The sequence below is a fragment of the Vipera ursinii genome (assembly GCF_947247035.1).
Source record: "Vipera ursinii genome assembly, chromosome: 5".
In the NCBI taxonomy this organism is placed as follows: Eukaryota; Metazoa; Chordata; class Lepidosauria; order Squamata; family Viperidae; genus Vipera; species Vipera ursinii.
Window position 1 is genome coordinate 62,576,392 of NC_139518.1, and position 23,115 is coordinate 62,599,506.

Sequence of the window (23,115 nt, forward strand, 5' to 3'; positions counted from 1 at the left end):
AGACAGTTCCCATAACAAGGTGAACTTGTTTATGTGGACTACATAAGATGTTGGGGGTTTGGCTGGGAAAATTAATGTTTAAATCTATGAATTGGTGTTGGAACCTCAGAGTTAGTTTTGCTTTGATGTTACCTTGCAGTGTATTCAATAAACAGTAAGATTTTCGGAGACGGAACGAACTTGGAGTTTTATTTGGATTCTCAAATTGGATTGACACACCTTTGTGACAAACGAACAAACTTCTGACAAACAAAGTTAATAGGGAAGCCAGACTAACTTAACAATCGTGTTATTAACTTAACAATTGCAGTGATTCACTTAACAAGAAAGGTCGTAAAACAGGGCAAAACTCACTTAAATGTCTCACTTAGCATTGAAAATTGTGGGCTCAATTTTGGTCATAATTTGAGGACTATCTGCACATATATATCTCTGCTGTCATAGATCTAGAGCAGGGGTGTCAAACTGCCGGCCCGCAGGCCAGATGCATCATAGTGAAACCATGCCCACCCCATTGCCAGCAATGGCAAAAAAGTTGTGATACATCACGACACGTCATGTGATGTTGCAAGTCTGACAACCCTGATCTACAGTCTGTTCCACTTTTTTTCGGCTCCAGGTATTATAAGCCACCTGGCATGTTCATAACTCTGGTTTAGTCTTGGATTAGACAGAAATGTTTCTTGAGTTCCTCATCTGATTCAACTTCATTTTCATCAAAGCTAAAAGCTTCATGGCCATACATAGCTACAATGGAGATAGTGGTATTTCTGAATCATCTTCTTCTCAGATTTGTCTAAATCAAACTGGTTCATAATAAATGCTAGCAGATTAGTTTTTGTATGGTAAAAATGTAATAAATCATTATATATGTCCCTTGCTGAATTTCTCACAAGAATATTTTGTATTAAATTTGCAGTTTCTAAGGGAATGGGAGCACTATTATTCCATGCCACTCTCAGTATTAAATCAGCATTTTTATTTAACATTCACCTTGAATTACAAGCAATTGGAAAGCAAATTAATGTCATGAATGCCATTATCATTCTTCTCTGAAAAATGTTATACTGAAGCTCTTTCAATACACTGTATTCATCACTTTTGAAAATCTCTAAAGTACAGCAAAGATGACCATCTGTTTCTAATTAAACAACCAAAAAATAGATTTAGATGGATACTAAATACATAAGATACGTTAGCTTGTTTATAATTCCAGGTATAAGTCTAAATCTCCTTTAGTAAGCATGTTTGATTTTTCAAAATGGTAAATATTCCTTTTATAGAAAAATAAACTTTAAATATAAACTGATATAGTTTAAGAAACAAATAAATGAAGGATGTCTGTAAAAGCAGAATGTCAATTAATCTAAATGAGTTTTTCAAGTGTATTTCTTACATACAGTATGTTACAAATGTGTAAAATGGAAATGGGTTTATATACATCTGAAGAACTTGCAAGATACATTTTATCCATTGTATCCAAAATCTGGTAAAAGCAAAGCCCTTAAATCAAAGGTATATTGTATAGTCACATACATATATCCAAACAAATACCACGACTTAGCTTTTAAAAGATGAATCAGTACAAGGGATAATTGTTAGGACTGGTCTTCAATTCAATTATTCAACGAATCTTATTTTCAGTAGGCATTTTATTTGTTCTAGTAATTCCTTCTACTAGAAGGATTGAAGCAAGTAAGATAGCAACACTCTTCAGAAGGGAAAAACTGCTATGTCAAAAGAGATCAGGTACTTCTGAAGACCAACAAAGGATGACAAAATATCTGTTGATTCGGAAAAACAGGAGGAAGAGGCATAAAATATGAATCCTGGAACATAGACTTTTATACAGGTTTTATCTTTTGTGTATATCAGGGGTCCCCAATCTGCGGGCCGTGGCCTATTTGCAATCGGGCCACATGAGTGGTAGGCCAGCATGCATATACGCAAAGCTCAACTTGCACATCCAGTGGGCAGGCACACATGCACACATGTGCATAGCTCAATTTGTGCAAGTCGAGCTGTGTGTACATGCACACATGCACTGACCCACCGCTCACATGGCATGGTTCCCCTCTCCCCCACCATGCCACCAAGCTATAAAGGTTGGGGACTGCTGGTGTATACCATAATATGCAGATATTTTGTGTGTACAAATGGCTTTCTTTTTATCTACAATTTAAAAAGAGAATTATTCTAAATGCATCATGTCTGTGTGCCTTTTGCTGAGAAGCTAGATATACAAGGTCATCTGGAGAGATTCTTCCACATCTGAGATTCTGCCTGTTAATTGCTTAACAAATAATAAAACAAAATATATTAACATCTTATGTGGTTTTTCACCTCAAATCAGAATGCACTTTTACTTTGGGCAAGTTAAAAGGCCACAATTTCTAACCAAAACTATGAGCCAGCATAAGAAGTTATTCTACTGAACAGTTTTCTGAGGAAAAATAAAAATATTTGTGATCACATTGCGAAGTGAGAAGGTGATTCTGCACAATGACAGATATATATGTTTAGCTTCAACCTGAGAAAATTCAAATGTATTTGATCTCCTTAGGTTGGCCACCCAAAATTCTAGAGTGCTTCAGTTTGGGGAAAGAAGAGATAAATATTGCTTCAAATTAAAAAAAGATTGTAGTCCTATATACCCCTGTACTGTAATCCATGAAATGATGCTACAAAACAAAACAAAAAAATAGTTGAAACACAACTTACCTGTTCATAAAGATTCTTTATTGGTTTCCACTGTTTACCACTCAAAAGATAAGGGATGGTTATGTGGTAGTGTTCTAGTTGTTCTCTTTGAATCCATTGCCTAGGGAATTCCAGTTTACTTTCAGCAGCTTCTCCTAGTATAATTTTTTAAAAAAATATTAAATGTTAGTGAAGGACTGGCATCAGCAGTACAGCAGTATAAACTATTGCTAAGTAAATCTGAAAGTATAACATAAGCCAATACACAAAAGTAATTAAAATACATATCAGAATAAGCTTTTATATGTCTTACATTGTGTTATGTTTTGTATATTTTGGTTGCAAGTTGCAGTGATTCCACTTTGAAAGCACAAACAGGGTGAACACATAGGGAAAAGGGCAGTGATTCACTTGTGATAGAACAGCAAAGCAACAGATCCTCTTTTTTGTTATTCTTCTGATCTATTGACTTCTTACATTATGTTTTTGGACACAATTTTAGAATACTACTGCATTTGATAGAGATTACTTTTAAGTGGCTGACTATTTGAAAGCGTCTCCAATCCAAGTCCAACTTAACAATGAAGAAGCATTCAGGAGGAAGAGCATAGATACTGATATAATCCGTGATGTCCAGCATACGACAATAATTTTTTCTCCCACATTACTGCAATCGAAATAGCCAGGTCGGAGCTTATAAAGTTTTCTATTTAATTTGTATAAGCTGAACTCAGTTCTTTAGAAAGTGAAAATTTTGTTTAAAATATCTCAGAACTTGAAATAATTCTTAAAATATTCACAGCGGTTAAGAGTTGAAGACACTGTGTAGTAGTACTTTTGCTCCTCCTTCATGGGGCAATTTGTTAGCGGTTATGGGCAAAAAGAGATTAGCCAGTCATCCCTCTTTTGGGGGATGGGACTTCACAGTTGGGTACTCTGTTCTCTGTTATCCAATATCTACATTAAGCTGCTTGGAAAAGTCATCCGTTCAGTCTGATCTGAGGTTTAGTATCAATATGTTGATGATACCCAATTATACACTGCTAACCTGGGTCACATAGGAGAGGGTGTCAATGTCTCATCAGTGTCTGGAAGCAGATGAATGAAATAAGCTGAAATTGAACTTAGCTAAAGCTAAATGAGATTATTGTTTCTCTGTCAGAGCTTCCTGATATCACCACTGATGTTTCTTGATGGGATGTCACTGCTTTGAAGGAGCAAGTTTGTGACTTGTAGTCCTTCTAGATTCAGAACTACCGCTAGATGGACAAGTGGAGGTTATGACCACTGAATCTTTTGCCAGTTTCATCTGGTGTACCAATTGCAAACTTAATGGAAGAGGAGGATGTCATAACTCATGCTGTCATCACCACTCACTTAAACTTGTTTCTATGATATTTACTTAAGTTTTCCCCTTTTGGTGGTGTCTTATAATTGCTTATAGTGTTATACCATGTACGTTTTAATGGCATGATTGTATTCCCTTGATAGTCACTTAATTAAAATAGGTAAAGCAAATAAAAATAAATAAATGTGAAAGTCGTATCATGTTTCATAGTTGCTCATTTAAAAGTTTTAGTTTTAGTTTTATTAAATTTTTATACCGCCCTTCTCCCGAAGGACTCAGGGCGGTGAACAGGGCATATAATAAAAATACAAAAAAGAATGTGTAGAGTATGTAAAAATGATAATGGCTCCCAAGAAAGTACCATTTCTATGAATCAATCCCTCCAATACAGAGACACAAATACATACACACAAACATATGGCAGAAATACTGCTTCCGGCCTGACCTTGCTTAGCTTTTTAAGATCGGCATAAGCTCTGTAAGCACTCAAGTTTATTGTCCAGAGTCTAAGAAAAGACTACTGTCTCAAACAAAGATCTATCCAGCCCAGCATTGTGTTGCCATGGTGACCAAACACATGCCTATAGTAAACCGATAAGCACCCTCCTGCTCATTTTTACCAACAACTGCCATTAGGAAATGTAATGCCTTGGATATAGAAGCTAATGTATAGCCATCACTGTTACCAATTAATATTCCCTAGGGGGCCTATGAGAGTTTCAAGCAACTGTGAACTGTTTGGGTATAAATCTCAAGCATCAAAATATTCCCACATGTGGCGAGTAGATGCAATTCATTACTTTCTAGAAGTACACAAACATCCACCACCAAATTCTACCCCATCAGTTTATGAAGAATTCCATTACATCAGATGTTTAGTTGAGTCACTAAAGGATGACATTTGCTTATGCATTATTAAGTCAGCCATGAAGATCTGCCCAAATCATATGTCAGCTATTCTTTGGACAGAAAAATGTCTTGCACTGTAATTAAGGCAGATTCTTTGTTGTCAGGCAATGAATTAGATTTTACTTGCACAAGAATCAAATTTTTATTTGTAAATCGTAAGGTTAGGTTTCCTGTAGAAAACCTACGGTAACCTATAAGCCAGACAGAAAACATTTTCAGAAATAAAAAGTTAACTAAACTGAAAACCAAATTTCCAAGAAAACATACAAATTATATAAATTATAACAGTAGTTTTTAACATAACCTAGAAATATATCTGAAAACAGAAGCTGACAGGATATATGGGAGCAATGATATTTATATGAGACAAGGAAATATGTGAAATAAAGGTTGTGAAGCCAAAATGCATAAAGAAATACAGAAAGAAGATATATCAAGTAGACAGAACAATAAAACCAAATAGCAAACAAAATTCATGACAACTGAATAAAAGTGTATGGGGGAGTATAGATGTCAAAGCAAGGAATAAAGAACAGGCTCTGCAGTTTAAGCCATTTTGAATGTAGCTTTATTTTTATATACATATTTGTAGAATTCAGAAAAGACATGTTTCCAAATTCACATATTACAATAAATTATGGCATTCTTCAAACATGATAAAACAAGGCATAAAAATCTAGTTAAAACATAATGCTAGGCAATATAACCATCTACTATAAATGATATCACAATACAGTAATGCTGTCAATTCATTTTGCTAATCCAAGCCCAAACAACCTGTATAATGGACCAATAGATCCACTGTTTATCTGTCAAAGCCATTCACCAATTCCAGCATTACTGGATTGCCATTTTTAACATGACCTATCTGTAATGTTTCAAATTTCTATGGATATGCATATTGCTGACTTTTTATACATAATTGTCAATCTCTAGCTTTTCAAAATAGGTAGTAAAAGAAAAGCTTAAGATAACGTATTTATGACTAAGGCTGATAAACATAAGCAGTAAGTCAAGAAAATATGACAAATGGTTGGTTTTTTTGCCCGATCCAGCTTTCTTAAAAATGAATTCATTTAACATGCTATTACAAACCTTAAATTATAAAAATATGTTGAAAATACCAGAATGAAACTTAACAGATAGAACTCCACAATTATTCAGTTAGGAAACAAGACATCAGGTAAGTGCTCAACTATAATATGGATCTCACCTGGCTAGATAATAGTGGAAATGTGAATTTTTTCACTGTGAAAATGATTTGGAATAAGTTGCAAATTGATAATGATCTGAAGGGAAATAATGTCATTTTAGGCAACATCAACACTAGTTTCAAAATAATGGGAAAGAGTAGTTTCGCTTTATTCTACACTGGCCACATCCTAATTTTGAGTACTGTCAGCTCTGAGCACCACACTTCAAGAAGGATGCAGAAAAATCAGCATAGGTTCGGAGAAGGACAATAACTAGGGACTAGAAACATTGGAGAAAAGAAGAATATTTAGCCTCGAAAATAGAAAGCCAAGGAAGATATGACAGCACTCTTGAAATACTGAGAGGATGTTATATCACAGAGAGTCAAGATCCATTTTCTGTCATTCCAGAATGCAGGATACTGTACGTAATAATGGGTTTCAGTGCCAGAAAGTTAGATCCTAGGGAGGAAAAATTCTAACACTAATAGCATATTCACAGGGAACCAATTATTCAGAAAGGTGGTAGCCTTCTCTTCATTGGATACTCAAGCTGAGGCTAGATAGCCATCTATCTTGGATACTTTAATTTGGATTCCAGTACACAGCTGGAATTGGATACAATAACCCAAGCAGCTTCTTCCAGCCTAATGATTCTAGTGACAGTTGACAGTCTCTCTCTTGTGACAAGTCATCTGTGGGTAAATGGAATTGTGAAGAAATGCTTTTAAGGACACATCTTGTATAAATGTGCATGTTCAAAATCTTTCACAGGAATTAAATCAAAATTAGAGGAAAACATGGAAGTATGAAACATGGTTCTGTAAAACACCAAGCAGCATTTACACAATGTTTCTGAACCTCATAGCTGTTCTGAAGAGAGGGTTTTTTGAAAGAGGGGCATTAGGGGAACAGATGATATACCATCTGCACAAAGCAAAGAAGATCTGGAGTGGCTAATCCTCAGAGTGAAAGATAAAACATGAAAAATTTGGATTATACCTTCACATCAAGAAAACAAAGATAATGATGACTGCAGAAAACATACAGGTCAAAGTGCTGATTGACAATGAGCCCACTGAAACAGTAAAGGAATTCATCATATTGGGCTCTAAAATCAAAACCAACATGGTGACTGCAGCCCTTGGAAGAACTGCAATGTCTGTCATGAATAACATCTGGAAAAGCAAAGATATCAGCCTAACAACCATATACAGATTAGTCAAGACAACATTTTTTTCCAGTTGCTACTTTTGGCTGCAAAACGTAGACTCTGAAAAGGGCAGATAGGAAGGAGAAGGCTGGATGCCTTTGAATTATGGTGCTGGAGATTACTATAATGTATACCATGCAAAAATCACAAACAAGGAAGTCCTAGACTAAATCTCACCAAAAATATCACTTAAAGCAAGATTGCCAAACAAAGGCTAATATGCAAGCGGAATCACTTGAAAAGTCAATCATGCTGGGAGTGATCAATGGAAAAGGAAGAAGGGGGTCATCCTAGTACCCAATGGCTAAACACTATAAAGAACGACACTGGGATAACTATGGTGGATCTGAAGAACGAGGTGCAAGACAGAGGGTGCTGATCCATAGGGTAGCAGAGGGTTGGACATGACTGAATGGCTGACGACGACAGGCAGACATTTCCCTAATTCACCATTATAAGAAGTGGGAGAGGTACAGCACAATCAAACTTTGTAAGATTCTCTTTATAGTCAATTTCAATAGAAGCAGTTTGAGCCTTCCTATACCTAATAGGGCAGACATTCACTCTAGAAGAAACTATCCACTGTGGGGAGATGGGTGTAATCCTATATAAGAATATTTAAATTTGAAGAGATTGTTTTCCCACCACCACTGCAAATCTGTTTGTGCATGCCGTTATAACAAAAGCAAAAATTTATTCTCCAGAAAAGAATAATCCAAGATCTAATAATAATTAGATCTAGAACTGCCTGTTAAGAATATACAAATTCAGCATTAGGTCCTTATGTATATGCAAATCCCACTATTTACGGCTAAATTTGCTTGTTTCTCCCTCAAAAATGTATTAACATTGTTATGTATATATGTATATAGGAGATGTTCACAGAGATAGCCACTGACACCACCAGGTGGCAGAGTGCCCTGTCAGGATTGGCAGGGCAGTCTTTAGCAGGAAATCCGGACAATGGGATTGGTTCCAAGCATACCTGGCTAGGTATATAAGAGGGGCAGTTGCCCCTTTGTTTGCCAAGTCTGTGCTACATCAATAAAGGAACTTATGCTGAACCCTATTGTCCTGCGTCATCCATCTTGGCCATGTGGTCCTGAGCCCACAATCTAACAGTGGCGACAAAGGTGGGATGCTGTTTCAATCAGAGCTGAAGTAACTCTGAAGCGGGAAAGGCAGAAAAAAAATCCTGAGACCTTCCTAATGAAGCAGCATTCTAAGACCGGTGCAACATGGCTAAATTTGGAGCAACCAGCGAATTTCGTTTCAACATCAACGAGCCAGAGCGATGGGGAGCACATCTGGGATGAGTCGAAGGGTTCCTGATGATCAACAAGATCACAGAAGATAAAATGAAAGCAGAGGCGCTTCTGTGCTTAATCGTTCAGGACGTGTATGATGTGGCTGTTGGTCTGTGCTCGCCGACGCCCGTTGAAAACGTCTCTTATGCTGATTTTAAAAAGAAGCTGGAGGAGCATTTCATGCCAGCGAGAGCTCCAATCTATTGGCGGCATAAATTCATCCAGTGCAGCCAGCATCCGGGTGAGCCGACCTCGCAATTCGTCTTGGCGCTGAGACAGGCTGCTTGCCAATGTAAATTTCCTGTTCTGGAAGATAGGATCAGGGATCGAGTGGTGTTTGGACTGAGAGACCAGCAATGCCGACAAAGGATCCTCGCAAAGCCACCAATGAATCTGCGGGAGGTTTTAGACAAGGTGATGGCTTACAAGGCAGCCAATGACTCTGACAAACACACACACTGCAATAGCAGCAGCTTAGGAGCGACCATACATCACGAGTGTGCTTCGAGCAGCGGAAGCGGTGACCTGGACAGAGAGGCAGAGGTAGATGTGGTACAGCACAGACCCGGGAAGCATCCACTGCGGTGGGACAACGACGGGGGCCAGCGGAGACAATCCTGAGCCCACAATCTAACAAACATATTCCTCATTTTCTTGAAACCTTAAGTTCTATTTTGTTCATTTATCTCTTATGGTTCTCTATAAAATCAAGAGTCTTGTAAAAATATGTTAAGAATGTTAAAAATTAACGACATCTTTTGATGGTCCTGAAAATGTAAGAGCAGTTAAAGGAAACCATGTATTTCTGAATGTAATGTTCGGTTCCTTCTGCTTCTAATTAAAATGTATCTTCTCTCTAATTTGACAGGGCTGCCAACTTCAAACTGATCTACACAGGGGTTTTCTGCAAATCCATTTGATCTTTTATGTTGCTTAGATTCATGACTTCTTACATGAGACAGATGAGTTCAAACAATTTAGCTAAATAGCCTGCCTGCTTAACCAAAAATATAATGTGCAGAGTTCCAATTATGTAATTCAAAGAAAGATTAACTGTTGCCACTTTGTGGATTACTTCCTTCAGAGTAATAATGTATTGATAAAATAGGCCCCAGAAAGAACTGTGTCTTCTTTCAAATTCTCTACAGCTTTTAAAAAGTTACCTTTGACATGTTAACATGAAGATGGTAATTTAGCAGTGCTAAATTGTCTTTCAAAGATGAAAGTTAAAACGATACAGTTTTGATGGCTGATTTCACTTCTTGGTCCACTGAACTCTGAATAACAAAAGCAAACACAACAGTTGGATCTTCTTAATCTCAGCATAATCCCTGTAGCATAACGTTTGGAAGGCTGCAAAACTATATACAATAAAGTGCTTCATTCTGTGAACCATATGACTCCATTAGTCATTCAAGCATATATTTGGCACTTGGTGAAAGAACATAACTTGTTTAAATCAAGTATTTTGAGCCTGAGTGTCTCTTTTAAGACACACTTGATTTGTATATTGATGTAGCATTTCTATAAACTCTTTATTTCTTGCATATTGTCATTGCTTAACTACATGCCAGAATGTGTTGTGCTTCACCATACCTGATATTTTCTAGGCCTAACCCTGTCAAAACATAGGATGACTGTGTATTAAAGAGTTCAGAAATGACTACTTCAAATGCATAGGAGCTGTTTTTATACTTTGCTTTCTTTAGTTTGGACTTTTGAACGTGCATCTGTTTTATGAAATAAATCAATATATTTTAGAAGTGTGTAGACATACATACATAATTTTAAAAAAAACAGTATTAACACTGTAGCCACAGCCTACATCATATCACATGGACTTGACAATGCAAATTGCCAGACTGTAAAAAAATACTCTAAGTCTGATGCACCAAAGAAATATGCAAGAAACATTAGGATAATGGCCAAATTCCTTCAGTACTAAAACAGATGCAATCAATCTGGTGCAAAAAGGCTTAGGGCTCTTTCAATATGGGATTTTAAAAACAACGTTTAAACAAATTAATGTAAAATTGAGATTAAATTAGAATCTTGAATTTGTAACCTTCAACCATGTCAAAAAAAGTGTTTTGTTTCATAAAAATATCAGTGCAACACATGAGCAGAATAATCTTATTTCCCAAAGCAGTTGTATACATGAGACCCAATCATTCACATTATCCCATAAATATATACAGAAGGGGTAAGAAAGCCATGCTGTAGGCTACTAGTATAAAATATTCACAGAGAAGCTAGTAGCATTGCAAAAGCTCAGACTTTTGAATGTTTTTTTTTTCTCTTGCATTACTTTGTTAGATACTGACTTGGCTTTCACAATAACTTTGGCAGAAATTCTCAAGTAAAAGAACAATCCAAATTTTAAAAAGAATAGACCTGCATCATAAAAGCTGAGAGCTCTGGATGTATTGTTCTTCCTATTAGCATTCTGCTTAGGATGTGAAGGCATGCTTGCATCATGACAGAAGAGTTTCTGCTTTCAGGATAAATATATTTCTTTCAACAAATACTTCTGGATTTTCAGGATATGCTATTTACAGCCAGCTCAAATACTGCACCACAACACAAATGCATTAGTAGCTATTTTGGACTGAATAGTAGCTCTCATTCAAAATTTCACTATAATTATCCTTTCTGAAACTTTACATTTATAACTGAAAGCAGACTTTTTGTGGAACATAGAAAGCCATAGGTACTTATAGTGGATAAAAGCCCATAGTCAGCTTAAAAATACATTTCATGTTAGCAATATCTCGGTTCTTAAGAACTTTATAGGGTCAATAGTGCTTGTGGAATGTTGCAATGTACAATGAAAATATACTGAAACATATAAAATACATAAATGCATGTTTCGGTGGTTGGGATCCAAATATTTCTAACTCTTGTAAATGCTGATGGCTGGCATTTTGTTTGTTTAATGTGATGTCAGGAAAAAAAATTGAGAGGATTTTTCATATAGGAACAAATATCAAATTATATAATACCTCATGAAACCATGCATTCATTTTGAATGCTAGGAGTGAACTCCTGCAATAACCTAATTGGTCATGAAATAGCCATTTAAAAGTTTTTGTCTGGCTTCATTTCCAGGGGAGAAATGATGAACTGAAGATGGTTCCACCAAAAGAGAATGAGATTGATCTGAAAGTGAATTTAAAAATGACAGATTACAAGAATGATATGGAAAAAGATGCTACATTAGACATAGAAAAGAAACCAATTGTCTTAATAAATGAAAAGGCATATCCAAATAACAAACCAAGAGAGTGACATGGATAATTTTCTTCCATTGGATTTACAAAAGACCATTATTAAAGCTTTGAAGAATTTTGTGAGAAAGGAAAAAGAAAAAAAATGAAAATAAATCAAGTTTCAGGACACTATATGAACTGACTAAGGACCAGGTGTGTGAAAAGTAAAAGAAAGGAATATAAAGTTGGTTTATATAATCGTGGTTAAAATAGGTATGTTGCTATCTCTGGTAACGTTTAATGCAGAGTTCCCCAATCTTGCTAGCTTTGTAGACCGGGAGCAAGAAAGGGGAGATGGTTCTATGCGAGTGGCAAGCAAGCACACGTACACACAACTCCATTTGCATCAGCAGCAAGCATGTGCATGAGTGGTCTTCCATTTGCACGAGCAGCCCTGCTACTCGAGCAAGTGGGGATGTACATGTGTGCACACTCACCCACCACTTCCACGGTCTGGTTTGGAACAACTCAAGGCCCAGTAGTGCGTCATTGCTGAGGGTTGGGGACCCTGCCTCAATGGACATTTGCTGATCACGATTAAATAAGAGATGGGATATGGGAGGAAGGGATCACTTGTAGAAAGAAATAAGTTACTAAAATGGTTTATATTTCTTTAGATGAAGATTTTTTATATAGTTCTTTTTTACTTTATATTTACTTTTCTATTTTTTTCTGCACCTTCTATTTTTTTATTCTTTTAGTTTTAATGTTAGTATTTGTTTTTAATCTTTCCAACTATAATTTTCTAATACACTTAGTATTAAAAAATTCCTGTAGCCTTTGTAAAAGAAAAATATCTTGAAATGTTGAGTATTTGATGAACATTAGAAACAGGGGTTCCTCTGCCTGTTTCTGTAGCCTTCCCAAAACTTCATCTATCTTATTAGTAACTTAGTTTTATAGCTATTTTACTTATAAAAGTGGAATAAAAGCTATGTGGCCAGTTTCTATCACTCTGAAAGGGAATGGAGCAAGGCCAGCATGAGCAGAATTATGCACCACCCAAGAAATGGCTTCAAATAAGAGTTCTGGGTGGAAAAAAGGGGGCTTTCTTCTTAGTTAAATGTGCATATTCCAGTGCCAATGCACTGACAGTAATAGTAATCAAAAGCTATCTATCTTTTTTAAGGCCAAAGTTACAGAAAAAGGGACATCTTCTAGGTAACACTGTAAATGTCTGAGGGAAGGGTATTATTCTTGAAAGGATCTAAATTGTCACAGCATGATAAAGAAAAGCAAAACAAAGAGCTATGTTGGATCAGACCAAAGAACACATCGATGATACCTATGAATTTCTAATAAGACAGACATGAACACAACGGTATATTCCTTCTAGTTCCCCCAAAACACAAAGCACTCCTAAATTTTACATGACTACAAAAGCTTTCAGTTAAGACTGCATGGATTAATTACTTCTGTGCGAGGTAAAAGATTGTTGAAGTTTTTTCAATACAATGATTTTAAATTTAAAAATCAAGCGTAGGGTCAGCAAACAGAATTTTTAAACTGCTCAGATAGCAGCAGGCGTGCAACAATATTAAATACATGTACATTAAATATAGTATAAGAGGAAACGTGATGACTGAAAATTGATATTGCTCCAGGAATGTCTTTCAATATATTATAGTCAATATATTAACTCTTCTCTATGTCAAACCTAATAAGATTTACAGATTTTACTCATTTCCAGAGGCTTAATGTACAAAGTTTTGTTTTCTTTCACCCAGAATTATTCTTCTCTCCCTTCTAAGTTGGAATGTGAACAAAATCTGAGGATCCCATGGAAACTGTAGGCATCTAACATATTAGGAGTTCCTGGATGGATAATCTCCCAGTTTCGTTCTTCAAATTTTCACATAGCTCTTTCCATTTCTTTCCTATTTTTTCAAAAACCCTGACTAAAAATTGTGTTACTATAAGGGACTTAATATGTAACATCAATATAAAGTATGCACATAAAAATAAAACAAACTCAATTCTCAGCTATGTGCATATTTCAACTTCTGTGCATTATTTCAGAATCATTCACTTCACATACAGTGTGAGATGTGGGTATCTTTAAATATTTTAGCTGTATATACATTATATTTTTCAATCTGTCCCATATTTCTATTTAACCTCTCACTGTTCATGCACAGATGTCATTATACATTACATTACTTTTGCCAGGATTAATCCTTAAGTGCCTGGCTACCAACTGATAACATAAACACTTCTTCAAATGTCCATTTGTTTTCAGCTCTGTATTAAACATATACATTGCACTGTAGTTTGACAATCCTTAGTTCTGTACATCTTCACAGGAAAACATGCAAAGTAAGGACAGAAAACCTGCAGCATGGCAACTAGCCATCTGGTTCCACAATTTCAAAGAAGAGTTAATTCCTTCTCCCTGGCACTACTAAGTCCCAATTCTTTCTCTCTCATCTCTTGTAAAGTGGTGAATTGAACTGAATTAAATCCATTAACATTAAGTTGATTAAAATAAATAACGAGCTAGATTGGAATTATCTACCAGCATGGTGATGTTTTGGCTATCCTGCCTTTCTCTCCTTTAGGCAAGATGCAAGGCAGCTAAGATCTTGTTACTTGGGCAAATTAATAGACAGATATTAAAGTGGAAGTGTTATACCCACAGAAAGTGACATATGCTTGCAAATACATTCAGAGACACCTCAAGATGTACCAGGCTGTGAAGGGATAGAGAATTTACAGAATCCATCATTCCAACAACTATCTTGTATTCCCTGAGGGTATAGAATGGTTGGATACGGACACAAACAGGAATATCCTAATTATGCCCACAAAGGTGAATGACCTCTGCAGACTGATGAAGATTCATCCATCAGGTACAACAGGGATAGGGAAATATGGGTCTTTTATGACTTCTGGACTTCATCTCCCAGAATTCCTGAGCCAGCCATGAAAACTGAAGAAATGAGAAGTTAGAAATCCCAGCTTCTATTCCACTGAACATTATCTCAAAAAATTCCTGAATTTCCCTCTCCTTGGCCAATGGCAAGAAGGATTTATTGTTATGTCATGTTTGGTGAAGAGCCTTGGTGAAGCAGTGGGCTAATGCCTCCTTAAGTAAGACCAGCTGCCTGCAATTAGTGCAGGTTCGCATCCCACCAGGCTCAAGGTTGACTCAGCCTTCCATCCTTCCGAGGTAGGTAAAATGAGGACCCAGATTGTTGGGGGCAATTAAGCTGACTTTGTAATAATGCCGCTTGGGGTGTGTGTGAAAGCCTTAATAAGCAGGCATATACATAGAATGAAGGCTACTGCTAAGCTTGTAAGCCGCCCTGAGTCTTCGGAGAAGGGCGGGATATAAATGGAATTAAAATAAAATAAAATAAATTAAAAGACTGAATATGAGATATTTATATTCTTAAAATAAAGCTTTTAAAATTTACTGGTACTCTCCTGATATTGTTGGATGGTGTTCAGAATCATTGGAAATAAAAACCAAACGAAGAATAGAAAAGAAACATGGCAAGGCAAAGTATTTCATGGACAGTACACAAAAAAAAAAACTAGGAGGCAAAGCAAATAACAAGACTTGGCCATGGCTCTGAGCAGGAAAGTTGAAAAAAAGAGGGGCTGATTCTGGCTGCATAAGGCCAAGCCTTAAGAACACATGCACACAAAGCCAGAATTGAGAAGACAGCAACAGAAAGCAAATGCCACTTCCGCAACCTAGTTAGCTTCTACAAGAAGACTGCACAGACTGACTACAAACAATGGTGTGATAAAGTAGCAACAATGGTATATTGTAATATCTGCAAGAAATGCCATTTGCCTGCATTTGGACAAAATAATAGAATATAAAGAAGCTGAAGTATTTTCTGACTTTAGAATACTAACAGACAGGCACTTGCCATGTAACACTCCAGACCTAACAACTGTTGATTAAAAAAAAAGTCTGAATTGTAGAGATGGCAGTACCTGAAGACAGCAGAATAGAAAAGAATGAACTGGAGAAAATCACAAAGACTTACAAACAGAACTAGAATGACTGTGGGAAAAGAAAGCAAAGCTAGTACCAATATTAATATGGATGAATATTAATATCCTCCATGGGTGTAATCCCAAAATATCTGGGAATGAACACTATACGGATTGAAAAAATCATCATCAGGTAGTTGCAAATGGCAGCTTTACTTGGAACAGCTCACATCCTGCAATAATATGTTTAACACTATCAAACAACATTTGCCTAACCCAGGTCCTTTGAAGGATTTAACAACAACAACAATAACAACAACAATAATAAAGGTGGAAGGGACCTTGGAGGTCATCTATTCCAACCCTCTGCTCAGACAGGAAACCCTATACCATTTCAGACAAATGGCTGTCCAGTCTCTTCTTAAAAACTTCCAGGGTTGGAGCATTCACAGCTTCTGGAGGCAGGCTGTTCCACTGATTAATTGTTCTAACTGTCAGGAACTTTCTCCTTAGTTCTAGGTTGCTTCTCTGTTTGGTTAGTTTCCATCTATCGCTTCTTGTCCTGCCTTCAGGTGCTTTGGAGAATAGGTAGACAAAAATGCAGAATCTAGTCAAAACATCTGTCTGACTATGTGACCAACCATAATAATTCATTGCTTTATGCTTTAGTGCTGCTTAAGGATTTCTAATTCTATAAAAAAGGTAAAGGTAAAGGTTCCCCTACACATGCGTGCTAGTCGTTTCCAACACTAGGGGCCAGTGCTCATTTCCGTTTCAAAGCCAAAGAGGCAGCGCTTGTCCGAGGACGCTCCGTGGTCATGTGGCCGGCATGACTAGATGCCAAAGGAACACAGAACGCTGTTACCTTCCCACTGTAGTGGTTCCTATTTTTCTACTTGCATTTTTACATGCTTTCAAACTGCTAGGTTGGCAGAAGCTGGGACGTGTAACAGGCGCTCACTCTGTTACGCGGCACTCAGGATTCGACCCGCCAAACTGCCAACCTTCTGATCAACAAGCTCAGCGTCCTAACCCACTGAGCCACTGCGTCCCCTCTAATTCTATAGCAGAAGTCAAACCACTTGTAGCATAAATTTCTAACCATCTTTACAGCCATGATTTCAGGGAAGAAGGTCTACCCAAAATGCCTGCTAGCGCAATTCTACCCTAGCTTTCCTCAAAAGGAAAAAGTCAAGTTGGTCAAAATGTCTGGAGATGTTCTAATATTGCTCAGTCTTAAGCACCAGCTAGAGTAGTTTGAACTTGGCCACCCAGGACATTCTCCTCAATGGAAGGTATGGTTTCAATGGTATCCACTTTTACCTCTTTGAGATAAATGAAAACAAGCTTAGTTTGGAACTAAGTGCTCACAGTCCTATGCAAGGTTTTGTTCCATAGTTCTCTCCCCATATAAGCACAATATATTTTTTTGCACAATTTATAACATATACAAGTTAAACCCAACCTTCTTTATGCTCATGAAATGATAGTGCTTCACTCCAGTCCTAATATTCACTTCATGTTACTTCCAAAGTGGCTTGTTCTGTCTTCCAGTATTATTATTGTTCATATGTACTACTTTTTCAATGTATCTATACATCTGAATATGTTTGACTAGTATCTGTTCCAGGCTTCAGATTGGATTTAAAAACTCAGAGATATTCATATCATTCTAAGTGAAAACACGGCAAATCACTGAAATCAAGCCTAGACTAGGAACTCAATGAGTACAATACAACAACAACAAAAACCACACTATGTTAAAATCACTCCTTAATGTCAGGAGCTAGTAACTGATCTAAAATTCCTAATAACTAATGTATTACAAATGCCTAGGAGAATAGTTTGGGAACAAAATCCCAAAGTCAGGACAATTACTATAAAGCCTACTAATAATTCCATATCATGATGAAGGCAGTATTTTAAAGTTCTTGGAAAATTCTACATTTGTTTGTAAGGATATTACTGTAAAGGAAAAGTGCTTCTTCATTGTCATAGTAGACTAGATAATGAGATTTTACTAAAATTGACTTGTATTTATTTTGATTTTCTATCTTGTTATATTTAAATGGCCTAGGCCCGGGATATTTGCAGGACCGTCTGGTGCCGGGGACGACTTCCCATCGCCCAGTGCGCTCACACAGAGAGGGCCTCCTCAGGATGCTGTCAGCTAGACAATGTCGGCTGGCAACCCCCAGGAGGAGGGCCTTCTCTGTGGGAGCGCCAGCCCTGTGGAACCAACTCCCCCTTGAGCTCCAGATGGCCCCGGATCTCCGGTCCTTTCGCCTAGACCTCAAAACTTTCCTTTTTCATCAGGCTGACCTGGACTGACGACGGGTTTTTAAAATGTTTTAATTTTTAATTGTTTTAATTGTTTAATTAATTTATTCTGGGGCTGTTTATTTAATTTCTCTTAACTTTTGTATTGTTGTTTTTATTGTTGTTAGCCGCCCTGAGTCCTTTGGGAGATAGGGCGGCATATAAGTCCCAAAAATAAATAAATAAAATAAATAAATAAATGTCTTCCAACTACCCAGAACAGCAAACAAGTTGGTTTTGTTCAATAGCATCTACTAATTCACTACTACCTTGCAACTAATTATTTCTGCCTGACACAGATTGGTCAGAGCTTCAATAGGTCCAGAATCATTAAGCAAAACAAAAATAGTCTTTTTATTATCTGAGAGCCAATGATCTTTATATATCCTGAACTCTTGCAAAAGAGAAATTCACCATCATTCTAATTCTCCATAAAAAGGGAATTGACTTGAACAAGCAACATATTCTAAATCCTTCACCTTCAGACCAACAATCTTCTGCCACAGAGAGAGTATTCAATCTAGTGTGTGTCATATAAGAGAGTTGGAACAATCTCATGGCAGCTGTTATGATGGATGTAAAATCCTAAACTGACTTAGATCCAAGAAGCTTAGCAGAAAGGAATGTTTGTTCTCCAAGAAAAAATGCTTGGCTGATTCTGCAACATGAGGAATGAGATAGCTTCTTTCACTTCAGACTGGGCAACAAAACTTCTATTTGTCCTGATCATTTAACACAAAACACAAATACTGCAAAAAGGCATTCAGCTGTGGAGGAAGCCTGGAGAAAGAATTCCTTCAGATCATAACAATTAAATAGTAAATAGCTGTAGAATTGAAAAATAATTGTTTTACATTTTATAAGTAAAATGTATCTGGTATTATTCTCTTTATATTAAAGGAGTATGCCAATTTACCAATGTGTTTGCATTTTAGACAGGCCAGTTCAATTATTGATTAATCTAGACTGAGACGCACACATGATTTAACTTTCAATAAGTGCAATATTTTGGCATACCAGAATAAAAATGTTCCAATTTTTCTAATGTATTTTGTTATTGCATCATATGGCTTGCAAGGGAAAGACAGAAAAGTGTAGATGATGATCACACTAAATCCATTATTTCAGGATTACAATTAGAACTGATTATTGTATTGAAATAAAAAATAAGAAACAAAGCTCCTTCTTTCAGTAATTTAGCATACTTTTAAGGACAACAGGATACTTTATACTGGGGAAGAGCTTGTTCCCTAAGTAATTATTTTAAATATAGTCCTATTTTAAATATAGTCCTATAGTAATTATTTTAAATATAGTCCTATTGTGTAATCTTCTTACACAATCTCGTTTGAGAGTTTAGTTCTTCTGAATTTCATCATAGGCTATTTCTGAACTTTGGTAGGATGTTAACTATTCTCAATTATATCAGTGTTATTCCATTTTAAAAAGTGGGAAACAGCTTAAACATGCACCCAAGTCAACATTTCCCACATTCTTGCTCCACCCAACAATATTCAGAAATAAATTGTAGCTGCTTCTATTGAAACAGGAAGAGGATTATAACTTCACGATCATGGGGAAAGCCCAGGGGTGTTCTTTTCAGCAGTGTAATTCTTAACAAGAATGTATAGAAATAAAAAAAGATAAAGATATACTTCTATTTGCAAATGATAACAATGCCAAGAGAAAACAAGGCAGAATGCATTATGTGAATAATTAATCTGACATCTATAGCTGAATGTGTCAACAGGTACCATAATGCTCCATGACACTACTAAGAGAGCTGCCTCAGTATTATTTATTTATTTATTTATTGATGGGATTTATATCCCGCCCTATCTCCTGAAGGACTCAGGGCGGCTCACAATAAAACATATAATAAGTACATAAATCAAGATAAAATGAAAATTGAGAACATCAGTGCAATAAAAAATTAGAGAATTTTAAAATGAATTAAAAATACTAAATATAAATTAATTAAAATGCCTGTCAGTCTAGGTCAGCTTGGTGGAACAGGTGTGTTTTGAGGCCGCGGCGAAAGGATTGGAGGTTTTGGGCTATCCGAAGCTCAGGGGGGAGCTGATTCCATAGGGTTGGTGCTCCCACAGAGAAGGCCCTCCCCCTGGGGGTCGCCAGCCGACATTGCCTAGCTGACGGTACCCTGAGGAGGCCTTCTCTGTGTGAGCGTACTGGACGATGGGAATTTGTTCCCGGCAGCAGATGGTCCTGCAAGTATCCCGGACCTAAGCCATGTAGGGCTTTAAAGGTAAGTACCAGCTCCATGCAGCTACTGCCTCAGTGTCTCTTGGGGAATGGCACGGTTTATCGTTTACAGGTAGTTTTCGACTTACGACCACAATTGGCCCCCAAATTTCTGTGGCTAAATGAAACATTTATTGAGCTTTGCCCCTTTTTACGACCTTTCTTGCCAACATTGTTAAGCGAAGCACAAGTTGATAAGTCAGTAAGCCTGTTGTTCAGTGCCTTGTCCATCGATTTTGCCTGTCAGAAGGTCACAAAAGGGAATCCCATGACCCTGGGAGACGGCAACCGCCATAAATATGAACCCAGTTGCCAAGCATCTGAATTTTGCACACATGATCGTGGGAAGGCGGCAAAGTAACTGTAAAAAAACAAAACCAAAACAACGGTCCTAAAGTGACTTTTTTTTCAGTGTCCTGGTAACTTTGAACGGTCACAAAGTGAACCGTTGGAAGTCGAGGATTACCTGTATTTACCACAGCAGGCTAGATATGATTTCTCACACTTGCAGCAATTCTTCACCTGCTATTACCCACTTCCACTTTACGGCTGCTATCCTGGCTGGGCGGGTGGTGGAGGAAGGCAGTGGCGTAGCGTGGGTTGTAAGCACCCGGGGCGGGGCAAGGCAACCGGAAGCGGAAATAGAGGGGCGGGCGGGCGGTGACGTCACGGCACTGCTGAAAAGACGCGCCCCGCAGTGGCGTAGACTTTCCAAGAAGAGTCGCGCGCATGCGGGATGCTTCCGGGTCCCTCTCGAGGGCGGCTGGGCAGGGCTCCGACCTGCAAGAGCCGCTGCATTCAAGCTCGCACGTGAGCCCCGCTAAATAAAGCCACGCATGCGCACGAAGCTAGGCCGGCCGGCCAGCGGGTCCGTCTTCGCTCGGCCAAACCTGCCAGGGCGCCTGCGGGGCGCTTGCGGTTGGCCTGAGCCTGGGCGGAGAGTTGGCCGCTTCTATTTATTTTATTCAGTTTATGTGGCCGCCCATCTCACCTGCCGGACTCATTACGCTTTGCAAGAAAGAGCAGCTCGAGAGCGGAGCCAAGCCAACTCTGTGCAGCCCTTGGGGCTCCCTGAGCAGCTCAGTGCGAGCGCGCCCCCCCAGATGTTGCGCCTGGTGCGGCCAGGCCCCCCTGCATCCCCCACGCTACGCCACTGGAGGAAAGTGATGGTGGTGGGTGATGAGGAAGAAGTCCCCCCTCCCTCCATCTAAAGCAGGGGCCTTCAAACTTGGCCCTTTTATGACTTGTGGACTTCAACTCCCAGAATTCCTCAGCCAGCAAAGCTGGCTGAGGAATTCTGGGAGTTGAAGTCCACAAGTCATAAAAGGGCCAAGTTTGAAGGCCCCTGATCTAAAGAATTGTTACGGACAGGAGGCCGAAGGGAATTTCGTCCAAGGAAGGCGTGAGGGGGCGTGGGAGGCGTCCGGGCCACGGCTAGCCAGCGGGCATGTCCTTCGCGCCGGGTGAGCGTCGGAAGGCAGCAGCCGTGTCTCCTCCACCTCCGTCCTAACCAGACTGGGGGGGCTGACACGGCAACCGGCCCGGCGGAGTAGAGCTCCGCTCCCCGCCCGAACTCGCTCTTTTTCCCCCCGAAAGTGAGAAATCAAAAAAAAAAAGTCAAATTTGCCAAAGCAGTCAAGAAAAAAAAAAAAGACAAGAGGGACGGTTCTTTGTTCGGCCGGGCCAAAAAAACTCCGCGCAACGTCTGAACGCTCGGGACAGGCTGGCTCCGTCGACGGCGCCCTGGCAAAACTTGGGGGAAAGCCGTTGCTCGGAGGCGTTTGGGGATGGGTCGGGGGTTGAGGTTAGCTCTCGATAGGTGAGGGTTGCCAACTTACCGGATGAGGGTGTCATCAAGAGGCTGAGCAGCAGACAGAGTATCTGGGTCGGGGGGTGAGGAAGAGGAGGGTTGCCTTGTCGTCCTGCCTGGAGACGCTCTGACATCTTAATCCAGACTGAAAGACAAACTTCGATCAGCTGGTCCCAGCCCCATTAATGCACAGTTACAGAGCCAGCGAAAAAAGTCCTGAAACTCAGGATGTGAGATGTTTCCTGCATGCAGTTCACTCCGAAACCCCTCCTGCTCCTGCATAGGCTGATGATGAGTTGGGCTTTGGTTTCATATTTTTTTTTTTAATTTAAACTGTTGGTGGGTTGGCTTTTTCTCCCCCCCCCCCTTGGCAAGAACAAATCTGTTGACCGTTGCAACAATTGAGCAAATCATCCAAGCTGGCAACAGGAGGCACTAAAAATCTTTAGTGAAAGAAGGCGGGCCCGTGAAAAGCTGCCCTTGCCAACATTTACAGTTGTCATTATAATGGAACTAATTGTTGTCTTCTTCGCTTTCTTCCTGCTGCTCCTTTGCGTGGTCCTAGTGCCCTTCCAGCTGGATAGACAGAAACGGTTCCTTTACAGAGAGAGGCGACCTGCCTGCCAGTTTTCAATCTGTTTGGAAGGAAACGCATTCATTTGGAATTGATTTTAAGGTTGGCTGTAAAATCCCTTTTCTCCTCCAAGGATGAGAAATGATTTTGTTTTGTCTCGAAAGTCGCGCCATCTCAAGTCTCAAAGGGTTTAGTTTGTATGTCTGCAAAATGATTAGAATAAAAGCGGATGGCTGCTTCATTTGCTTTAAAAACATCGTCTA

At 38.6% G+C, this 23,115-nt stretch overlaps 1 protein-coding gene across 1 annotated transcript in view; it reads right to left on the bottom strand.

Annotated features, from left to right (window-relative positions):
• Positions 1-22,611, bottom strand: part of ADAM12 (ADAM metallopeptidase domain 12) — a 306,835-nt gene extending 284,224 nt beyond the window's left edge. Inside the window, exons 1-2 of the mRNA XM_083364104.1 lie at positions 22,307-22,611; positions 2,722-2,855 (exon numbers count right to left, since the gene is read on the bottom strand). Of these exons, the coding sequence (XP_083220230.1) occupies positions 2,722-2,855; positions 22,307-22,412 (240 nt within the window). The 5' untranslated portion in view covers positions 22,413-22,611. The remainder of the gene's footprint in view (positions 1-2,721; positions 2,856-22,306) is intronic.
• Between the last annotated feature and the right edge of the window lie 504 nt (positions 22,612-23,115).